The sequence below is a fragment of the Merops nubicus genome, unplaced genomic scaffold (assembly GCF_000691845.1).
Source record: "Merops nubicus isolate BGI_N331 unplaced genomic scaffold, ASM69184v1 scaffold21958, whole genome shotgun sequence".
NCBI lineage: Eukaryota > Metazoa > Chordata > Aves > Coraciiformes > Meropidae > Merops > Merops nubicus.
In genome coordinates this window covers 1-11116 of record NW_008625381.1, presented here as the reverse complement: position 1 = coordinate 11116, position 11116 = coordinate 1, and the positions used below count along the sequence as shown (strand labels likewise).

At 37.7% G+C, this 11116-nt stretch overlaps 1 protein-coding gene across 1 annotated transcript; it reads left to right on the top strand.

Annotated features, from left to right (window-relative positions):
• Nucleotides 1-1682: 1682 nt before the first annotated feature.
• On the top strand, nucleotides 1683-10651 carry LOC103778095 (ubiquilin-1-like; the record flags this gene model as incomplete). Its single annotated transcript, XM_008945666.1, has 7 exons — nucleotides 1683-1834; nucleotides 4285-4400; nucleotides 5553-5815; nucleotides 6629-6787; nucleotides 8091-8313; nucleotides 8812-8954; nucleotides 10531-10651. Coding segments are annotated over 7 exons (1149 nt in total), but the record flags the coding sequence as incomplete, so codon positions are not given.
• Nucleotides 10652-11116: the final 465 nt, after the last annotated feature.

Genomic DNA, 11116 nt, shown 5'->3' with positions numbered 1-11116 from the left:
CCACTCTTTCAGTAAAGAAATTCTTCCTAATATCCAATCTAAACCTCCCCTGGAGCAACTTAAGCCCATTTCCTCTCATCCTATTGCTAGTTTCTTGGGAGAAGAGACTAACACTCACCTCATTAAAATCTCCTTTCAGGTAGTTGTAGAGGGCAATAAGGTCTCCCCTGAGCCTTCTCTTCTCCAGACTAAACAGTCCCAGTTCCCTCATTTGCTCCTCATAAGATGTGTTTCCAGACCTTTCAACAGCTTTGTTACCCTTCTCTGGACCTGCTCCAGCACCTCAATGTCTTTTTTTTGTGGGCACCACAGTACCCAAACCTGAACCCAGTACTTAAGCTGTGGCCTCACCAGTGCTGAGTACAGGGGCACGATCTCTTCCCTACTCCTAAATGTCCCTTGGTGTAACTCTAAGCCCATTTCTTCACATTCTATCACTAGTTACTTGGGAGAAGAGACCAATACTCACATCACTACATGTTTAATTCCTTGAGGCCTCTTTAAGACTGTTAATGTAGTTTTTGTAATTTATTATTTTTTTAAAAATGTATCTTATATTAAATCAAGGTTGAGAGGAATTGGGGAAAGTATCTCATGTTTGTTTTCTTTCATAGCACTTTGTCATGTGAATGGGCATTAATGCTATTGTACTTGCTGGTTTTGTTGGCATACTTTGAGTCAGCAAAAAGCTTTTGAATCATTATATGGTGGTAACATATCAAAAGATGACAATTTGGGTCTTATTTGCTGTACTGCAACCCTTTATTCTGAGGAGAACAACAATCTGTTTTGCCATGTCCATGGTGGACAGGACAATTAATAGGATAGTGAAGCACTGAAATAGATTTCTTAGAAGAAAGCTATAGAGCTTCTGGGGACCTCTGAGAAAAAGATGGATAAACATGTCTGTATTTGATTTGTGTGGCAAGGTTTTGGTAGCGGGAGTGGGGAGGCTGCAGGGCTGGCTTCTGTGAGAAGATGACAGAAGCTTCCCCCATGTCTGATAGAACCAGTGCTAGCCAGCTCCAAGATGGATGCGTTGCTGGCCAAGGCCGAGCCAACCAGCAACAGTGGTAGTGCCTCTGTGATAACATATGTGCTGGAAGCTCATTTCATGTAGCTGTCATGAGTTGGATGAGACAGAAGAGCCACCTAAGAAATAATTTTTGACTGTATGGAAAAGATTGTTAGTTTTGACATGTAAAAGGCAGCAGTAATATGTCTAAGAAGAAAGGATATTGCTCCTTTCAATGCCTGCACAAACGTGGACTGAATTAACATAATGTGTTGATGCATCCTCAACATGTCAGCAATGGATGGTTTCGCTGGCATGTGTACTATTATATATTTTTTGCCTCCTGGGTACATGCCTGACTGAAATGACAGTATAGTCTTTAAGTGGAAGCCATTTTTTTGTTATTGCCAGCTATATACTTAGTAATCTAGCTATGAAACACTTGACTTTAATTATATGAAAGAATTACTTGATTTCCCATCTTCCTTTGGATAAAAAGAAACTTGAGATAACTTAGTAAAGTGTTTCTAGATTGTATAAAGTGAAACATTGTGCAAATGGACTAATATAATAAATATGAGAAAAATAGTTCTTCCTTAAATTATTAAAAAAATCTGAATAGCTCAGTATTCAATTATATAACTATATAATATTAACTTCTCTTTAGTTCAAGGAAGAAATCTCTAAGCATTTCAAGTCCCACAATGATCAGCTTGTTTTGATATTTGCTGGAAAAATTTTAAAAGATCAAGATACTTTGATTCAGCATGGGATTCATGATGGACTCACTGTTCACCTGGTCATCAAAACACAAAACAGGTAACCTGAATGATGAGCAATCTCTTTTTACCCTTTAAGAAGTAAAGGAAGTAAAAATATTCTTAATTGCTAGCGTGATAGCTTTCTGTTGGACAACCCTAGGTTTGACTAAAATGCATTCAAAAGCAGTACAAATACTCCTGCTATTGAACAAGAGAAGCAACCCAAATTCTGTAAGGTTGTGTCTCTAGATATCATACATGTGCCTTTTGAAAAATTATCTTTTAAACTGAGCCATTACTATTAAATAACTTGAATCAGCTCCTTAGTTACAGTTGGTGCAGAATAACAGTCTGAAGACGATTGGAGTAGTTCTTGATCTGTTTCACTGCATGATAGCACTCATGTCCCTGCAGTAGACGGGTGTGGTGAGCATACAAATTAGGCAAGCAGCCTTTAGTGCTTGTGCTAGTTTATGATGGCATTAACTTTGTGTAACTACATTGTTACCATACTCTTACAGTCTTAAAGAATATTGAAATTCTGATATTAGTCTTGTGATGAAATAAGACTTTAACTTAATTTGATGTTCACTGGAGCATTCTACTAAAGGTGTGGTATGGAATAAACCCTGTATTATAGATCTTGCTAGCCTTTTCTTCTTTAAGCCTCAGACATGGAATTAGTACTATTTGAAGGGATAGGAGTATATCAGGATCCCTAAAGCAAGGTAAGGACTGAGGAAGCAATTCATTGACAGGCATCCGTGGGGTAGGAGGAAAAGTTGGTCATGGTTGCAGTGATGCCTGTTAAATAGGACTGGACCCAATATTGACCCCTGGGGTATGCTGCTAGCTCCTGATCTCCAACTAGACTTTGTGCCACTGATCATCACCCTTTGGATCTGGTCATTCAGCCAGCTTTCAATCCACCTCACCATATACATCAAGTGTTTGTCTTTGAGGATCATTTGAGAGACAGTGTCAAAGGCCTTCCTGAAGTCCAGGTAGAAATTATCCACTCCTCTTCTCTTATCTACAAAGCCAGTTATTTTGTCATAAAAGTTTATCAAGTTGGTCCCCTTGGTGAATCCATGCTGACTATTCCTGATGACTTTCTTGTCCTTCTTGTACTTGGAAATTACCAGGATTAGCTGCTCCATCACCTTCCTGGAGATCAAGGTGAGTCTGACCAGCCCCGGGTCCTCCTTCTTGCCCTTATTGAAGAGAGGAGTGACATTTGTTTTCCTCCAGTCTTGGGACACTTCTCCCAATTGCCATGATTTATCAGATTATCAAGAGTGGCCTTGCAATGCTATTTGCTGGCTCCCTCAGCACTTGCAGGTGCATCCCATCAGGGACAGTAGATTTATGTACATCCAGTTTGCTTAAGTATTCCCTGACTTGATCCTCTTCCACCAAGGGTACATCTTACTTGCTCCAACCTTTACCCCTGGTCTCAAGGGCCTGGTATTCCTGAAGGTCAGTCTTGCTAATAAAGACTGAGGCAAACACGGCATTTGGGACCTCAGCCTTTTCCATGTCCTGTGTAACCAGGTCCCCTGTCTCATTAAGCAGCAGTCCCACATTTTCCCTAGTCTTCTTTTTGTCACGTATGTACTTATAGACTTTTCTTGTTGTCTTCAATATCCCTTGCCAAATTCAATTCCATTTGGACTTTGTCTTTCCTAACTCTGTATAAGAGAGAATTAGACAATGTCTTTGTATTCTTTCCAGGTTACCCACCCTTGCTTCCACCTTCTGTATACTTCCTGTTTGAGTTTGGCCAGGACGACATCTAGAAATAATAGTTAATTTTTTATTTATTTTTTTTAAGATATAATAAAAATGTAAATTAAGATTCTCAAGTATGATACTGTTCCTATATTAAATTTCATTGTTACATTATATTAAATGCCAGACCTCATGTACTGGGTCTGACTTGGATGTAGTTGTACTATGTCTATGAAGACAGCAGTGTGTATGGTGTGGTGTTTTGGATCTTTGACAAGAGTGTTGATAACACACTGATGTTTTAACTATTGCTGAACAAGGTTCACACAGCATCAAGGCCTTCCTTTTCTCTTGTTTTGTGTCTGCTCTGCACCCTCCAGTGAGTTGGCTAGGGTTGGGAAGGGGACACAGCTGGGACAGTTGAACCAAGCTGACCAAAGGTATTGCATACCATATAATGTCATGCTAAGTAATAAAACTGGGGTGGAAATTTTCAAAGTAGCTGTTACTCAGAGACTGGCTAGATATTGGTCTGCTGGTGGGAGGTAGTGAGTGATTACCTTTGCATCACTTTTCTGTTTTACTTTTTTTTCGTCACTTATTAAACTCTTTATCTCAACCCATGAATTTTTCTCACTTTTGCCTTTTCAATTCTCTTGCCCATCCTGCCTGGGGTGGGGGGGAAAATGGCATAACTTGGTGGAGATTTAACTGTCTTGGGTCAACTTACTACACCTTGTTCAACTTGTACTTCTTTTTTTTAATTACTTTTTATAGATCACAAGACCATCCAGTTCAACAAACACATATCACTGGCAGTATTGCTACCACATCAATATCAAGCACTAATACCTCAATGCCAACTTCAACAAATAGCAATTCTTTTGGCTTGGGTAAGAATATTTGTTAGATAACATGGTGGGTATCTTAGGTACCTTGGTTTCAGGTAAGTATCCCTGGAGCTTTATTCTAGTGTAAACAGGGCTTAAAAACACCTAAACTATAAATTACTGATTACAATAATCTGTGGTATTGGTTGTAATAAGTTTCTGATCAGTAAGTTATCAGAGCTAAGTTGTTTACTTAATTTTTATGTATAGAACTTCAGGCTTGTGCTGGTTCATCTTCAGTAGTGAGGTGCTGCTGATCTCATATTCTGGCACTATAGGTAATTAAACTCCTTCCAGTCTTCTCCTCCTCCATTTGAATTGACCTGAAGAGAGTATTTAAGTTGGACCCATAACATCATGACTTGGAACAGAAGTAACCAAGTTACTCCTATCCTACAAACCAGTATTTCTCAGGTTCCGAGCCTGATTGCGTTATCAGTCTTCTTTGGAATAGTCAGGAACAGAGACAAAAGTCTATTGATTTAAAAATACTATCTCTCCATAGTTACAGGGTTTTGTTATTCATGGTCTTTCATTGTTTTCTTCTTACAAAAAAACAAACCAACCAAACAAAAAAAAAAAAACAACCACAGAAAAAATATGTTAAGCAATTGCTTTTTTCAGTTGTAAATAGTTATCCAGACTGACCTAAAAATGTGAAACTTTTCTGTTTGCTGAACTCTGCAAAGGAGAATTTAAAGCATTAGTTCATGTTGCATCAGCAAAAATAAGAGCTCTACTTTTTGTTTAGAATAGGGAGTATGCATCATATTAAGAGATTCCTCATGGCGGTGGTCTGTCTGCCTCGTGGTGGTCTATAAATGATTATTACAAATGTATTGGAAAGTGTTGGGAATTAACCTGAGGCTCCGAAACTCAAACACCCCTTGTACCTCAGCTATAGTAAACTAGAAGAAAAGCTGTTAGAATTGTAGCAAGTTATATTTCAGATGCCATTTGGATTTCTAGGTGTCTCATTATGTAAAGAAGCAAACTCTTAGTAGATGACTCCTTAAGAGCCTTGTAAAGATAGAATTTCCATTTTTTTTGAAGTGTGGGTTATGCGTATGTATTTTGTACTTGGAAAGAACCTGGATGTGTTTGGAAATATACTAGAAGCTGAAAGTTTAATTTTTCTTTTCTTTCGTCTTAAAGGTGGCCTTGAAGGTTTGGCAGGCCTGAGTAGCCTGGGCTTAAATGCATCAAATTTTTCAGAGTTACAGAGTCAGATGCAACAACAACTTATGTCCAACCCAGAAATGATGGTTCAGATAATGGAGAATCCATTTGTTCAGAGCATGCTTTCAAATCCTGACCTGATGAGGCAGTTAATTATGGCTAACCCTCAAATGCAGCAACTGATACAGAGAAATCCAGAAATCAGTCACATGCTGAATAATCCAGATATAATGAGACAGGTATGTAGAAAGATCTCTAAATTCATGACCTTTGATTATACTATAACTGTGAACAAAAGAGCAAGAACTGGACATGCTTAGATGAGTGCTGAAATACTGTTGGGGAACTTAGGCTTGTTGGACGAGCTGTAAAAGGTCACTACAGGAAATCGATGTTTTTATTTCTAGCTGCTGGTGTCTGAAATAAGCTGATAATTTAAAAAAAAAAAAAAGCATAGTTTTGAAAGATCCTGAAGATTGTATAATCATATTTTCTGAGTTTAGAGTTGGATACTGCTTGAAATCTTCTGTTGTCTAGTCAACAGTGAGTTTACTATGAAGTAGTAATTCTCCAAAATACTACTTGTTTCCAGTTTATGTAACTGTGGGTACTTATGATTGCTTCTAAAGTTATGTGTTATTTAAGGTATGCCTTATGTGGCAGAAGGCATTAAGAAACAAATTGAGGCTTTGGAAAATTAAGGTATTTATTTTTCAGGTTCACGTTATAAGCCACAGGCTGTACTGATGTTAAAAGTGGTAGAAATATATTGTGTTGAGAAGAGACAAGAAAGAACAGAATGATACATTCAAGGGTTTTTCTTCCATTTAGTCAACGCTTTCTGACTCAGGCAGAATACTGACAGTTATGGTAGAATGTTGGCTAAATATCAAATTTTATTGACTCTCCTCCCACTAAGATGACACCTTGATTTGGCTTTAATCCTACTTTCAAATGGAGTTAGACATTAGTAACTGAGATACTGTTAAATGCTGATGCTTTAAATTTAGAATGGATTTTATTAATACAAATTAAACGTTCTGTTTCATTAGACACTAGAACTTGCTAGAAACCCTGCAATGCTGCAGGAAATGATGCAAAACCAAGACCGAGCCTTGAGCAACCTTGAAAGTATACCAGGTGGCTACAATGCCTTGAGACGTATGTACACAGATATTCAGGAGCCAATGTTGAATGCAGCACAGGAACAGGTGAGAAATGATTGTAGGGGCCACTGAAAGTAAATGTGTTTTGTTTGTTAGGGTTTTTTTTATTTATTTGGTTTTTGGTTCTGGGCTATTTTTTTTTTTCCAAAAATGAAATAAGATAAATAATGTAACTTTTCAAATGTGTACTTGACAAAAAATTTCTTGAAGCTTCAAGTCAACATGTGGCTTGTTCCTATGCCCTTTTAAACTTGAAGGAATAAAGATTGTTTTGTGAGTTTGATAAGCTATTTTTAAACTTTAATAAAGTTTTGTTATATATATTCTAAATGTATTTAGTTTTAATTCTTTGACTTATAAAATTCCTGAGTGTAATGGTTTGAAAGCAAACCAGTGAGACACTCCAAGTCAGAAATACAATTTAATAGGAAAAAAAATAAAAGAAATGCAAAAGTAAAAAGAAAAACCACAGACAGAGTCAGAATACAACCTGACACTCTGTTAGGGTGGTGGTAGCAGTCCAGATGAAGCAGTGATCTCGTAGAAAAGATCTGGTAGCTCTTGTCCTCTGGAAAATCCAGTGGGTAAGGGCCCCCTGTGCTGTCCTGAACCCCAGTTTATATCCAGGTGGGAGCACTTGGCTCCTCCCCCTGGGCAGAGCATCTCACAATGCTTTGAAGTCATTCTATGAGTCATGCAGTGGGTCCTTGATTGTCCATGTAACTCCTGGAGGGAGTTCTGTATGAGTCATGGGGCAAGGCATGGATGGGCTCATTAACAGGGAGGACTCCTCCTGCTGGGTGGGAAGGTGTTAACATCTCCCCGGACCTCTTTCCTTATCTGTTGTAGCCTGGGATGTGAGGTCTGTCCTGGGCAGCTGCTGCCAATGATTTTGTTAACAGCCCATGAGCAATGACATAGAGGGTATAGAATAAAGATTTGGGTTCTACCCACATAATGATAAACTGGTCCCAGCCCCTGTAACCATGACACTGAGGTACAGGAAAAATTAAGAGTGTGTTTAGGAAGAAAAAAGGCTTTGAAATTTTTCTAAGATGAAAACCACTATGCAAGATATAATCTTACTGTGATTAAAGTACTAGTGTGGTAGCAAACACTGCATTTAAAATGAGGTGTGATTAACTTATCTTTTTTGTTGTTTTCAGAGATGATATCTCTTTTAGCATTGGTATATTTTTAGAATATTTACATTGGCTTATTTTAGGATGGTGATTATAATTAAGAGCCACCAACAATTACCTTAATCTGTAATTTTGTAAACATGCTGTTTCTAGCAGTCTTTATAATAGTCAACTAATAGATGATATGTTTGTTTCTCCATCTGTAGTTTTCAGGTAACCCATTTGCTTCCTTAGTAAGCAATGAATCATCAGGAGGGGACAGTCAGCCATCTCATACAGAAAATAAAGATCCTTTACCAAATCCCTGGGCTCCTCAGTCCAGCTCTCAAAGTTCCACAAGTACCAGCACCAGTAGTAATGTTGGAAATAGCACCTCTGCTAGTATGGGACAGAGCTCAACTATACCAAATTTGGGACCTGGACTAGGAGGTGTGTCTGTTACTGCAATTGTATAGATTTTCAAATATTCAGGAGTTTGTTGAAATTATTCTGTTATTAGAAAGAGATGTTTTGATTCAAAGTTTGTATTGCTATTTATTTGCATAAAACATTTGACTAGTATCAAAGTCCTCTGTAGAAAAGCAAACAGAAAATTACATTGAGTACTAACTACTTGTGTACTGCCTTAAAATAAGAAAAGTAGGAAATTGTAGCTAAATGATTTTTTTTTTCCGTTTGAAGATAAACAGGAAAATAGCTAATAATGTAGATACTTAGTGGGACTACATGTTAGATACAGCCTCTGGAGTAACTTGTTTCTATGGCAGATGCATCTGTGTAAGCAGAACCACGTTGAGATGCATTTGAGGGGCTAAGGCTCATTTAAAAACAAAACCACACAGTTGTATCCAAGTTCTAGGCAGTCTAATTACTTTGATTATAGTCAAGTTTTTTACTAAAGTGACCTTTTAATTTTCTTTTTTAAAGCTGGTATGTTCAACACACCAGGAATGCAGAGTTTGTTACAGCAGATAACAGAAAATCCACAACTTATGCAAAATATGTTGTCTGCACCCTATATGAGAAGCATGATGCAGTCATTGAGCCAGAATCCTGATCTTGCAGTACAGGTAAATGCTTTTCATGTAGCAATATGTTGTGTGTACTGAAGTGAAAAAAGGAGTTGAATTTATGATACAGCTATATTTTCTATACAGAGTAATTGTGCCAACATCTCAACAATAATTTGTCTGTTGTGAATGGTCTAGTTTAAGTATGTCCATGCCTGACTTTAATTGAAATTATTACCTTTAGCAATCTGTTGCAGTAAGTTTCTTCCATTTGTAGTCGGACATCATGTCAGGCATTCTCTTGTAACAATTTTTAAGTTTGTGTATGCTTCATACAGCCCTATAATTTTGTGGCCTAGCATAAGAACCAGTTAAACAAAACAAATGCTTCGATTATAAATTAAGCTAGTAAATAAATATCCATTCCAGCTTGGGAGGACAGAAGGAGTTGGTACCATATCTCGCTTCAATTCTGGTTTTAATTTCTCACCTGTGATCCTTGCTCATAATAGAAACGCTGATATGTACTGCTGTTTTATGAATGGTTTTGTAGAAGCACTTTCCAGATTTACTTGCAGCAATAATATCCAAAGTCAAATCTTGAACTGAGATAATATCTTTTGTATGTTAGACACTTAATTGGAACATATCCCAGGCTTTTTGCAGACAATGTTTACAGGAAAACCATCATATCTGTAGTGGAGGCTGACCAGAAAAGGTTTCTCTTGTTACATAAATGAGGTTGCTTTGGTGAGGTTCTGGCAAGGATTCACTTCAGAAGTGTAACACATCCACACCAAAAAACACCAACCAAACAAAAAACCCAGCTCTTCTGTCTGCTTGTTTAATATAGAAGGATATTATTAACAGGCAATCCAACAGCCACATTCCTCCCTCTGATCTTAAATCATACACAAATGATCCAAGGTGCCAGACCACTGGAGGGAGGAATAAATTAACACACAGCGTAGGATGTAAAGAAGGGAGCAAGCTAGCCACAGAACAAAGCCACAGAAGATGGAAGGACCCAAGCAATCGGTCCAATTATGTAGAAATTTCCTAGAGAGATACTCATGATCTTGTTCTGCCATTCTGGAAACACCACTTCCTATGAAGAGTCAGGGAACCCTTCCAATAGCCAAAATCCTTATATAGTACATACATTAAGAAAGCAGACCAACCAACTCCACTACAAGCAGAGTCAGTTCTTATAGAGGTGGCTTCTTGCCCCACCTCCAAGTTAATGTGGAAGGTGGGGGCACCTGGTGGTGATCTCCTAATCAGTTCCCACTCAAGGCTGGCCAGACCCTGGGTGAAAACCAATCAGGAGGGTCTTTCTTGCCTGGTTGTGGACATTATCCATATGGCAACCCTCATTCAGGGCTGGGGGTTTAACCCCAGCATCTCATTAACTCCACACCACCAATTATTTCAGTTAATTCTCAGGTTGGTGGTTCATTGTTTCAGAATAAGTTTTGGCCTAAGGAGAAGTGATAGATAATTACTCTGAGGTTATCATAGACCATTATCTTGTTATCTGATTCATATGTGGTAAATAGTTGTCTTAAAATCCACTCTAGTATTTACTTTTTTATCTACTGCTTGACCTATGATGTTAAATATTTTTGTCTCATAGATGATGTTGAATAATCCTTTATTTGCTGGAAATCCTCAACTTCAGGAGCAAATGAGACAACAGCTTCCTACTTTCCTTCAACAAGTAAGATGAGATACTAAGTGTAGTTAATAAATGTCTGAAATTCAGTGAGCAAATTTTGCAATAAACTGATGCCTTTCCTTGATTTCACTTAGATTCCATTACATGTATTCTCATTAGCTTTAGATATTGAGTTGTATTATCCCTTGAAAATGAAATGCTTGATTTCTCTCTACATCCCTTTCAAAAGTTAATTCTGGCTTTTAGTTAATTGTTTTTCTGTGACTAGCACACCTGCTTTGATTTGCTGTTGTGTCTTTGCTTAGAAAAAATGACTTGTTCTTACTGCACACCAGCCAGAGAAAATGTTTCCTACATAATTTCTTTTGCAAATTAAATAAAAAAGATTATTAATTTTTGTACTATTAGGATAAGCTTTTATGGTACTTTTCTCATATCTCTTCCACCCTACCTGTTTGGGGTAAAGAGACCTTACAGCATGCCTTGAAAGAGGCGAGTCATAATGATGTACGGAAATACTCTATAACTCGAAAGTTATAAAGTA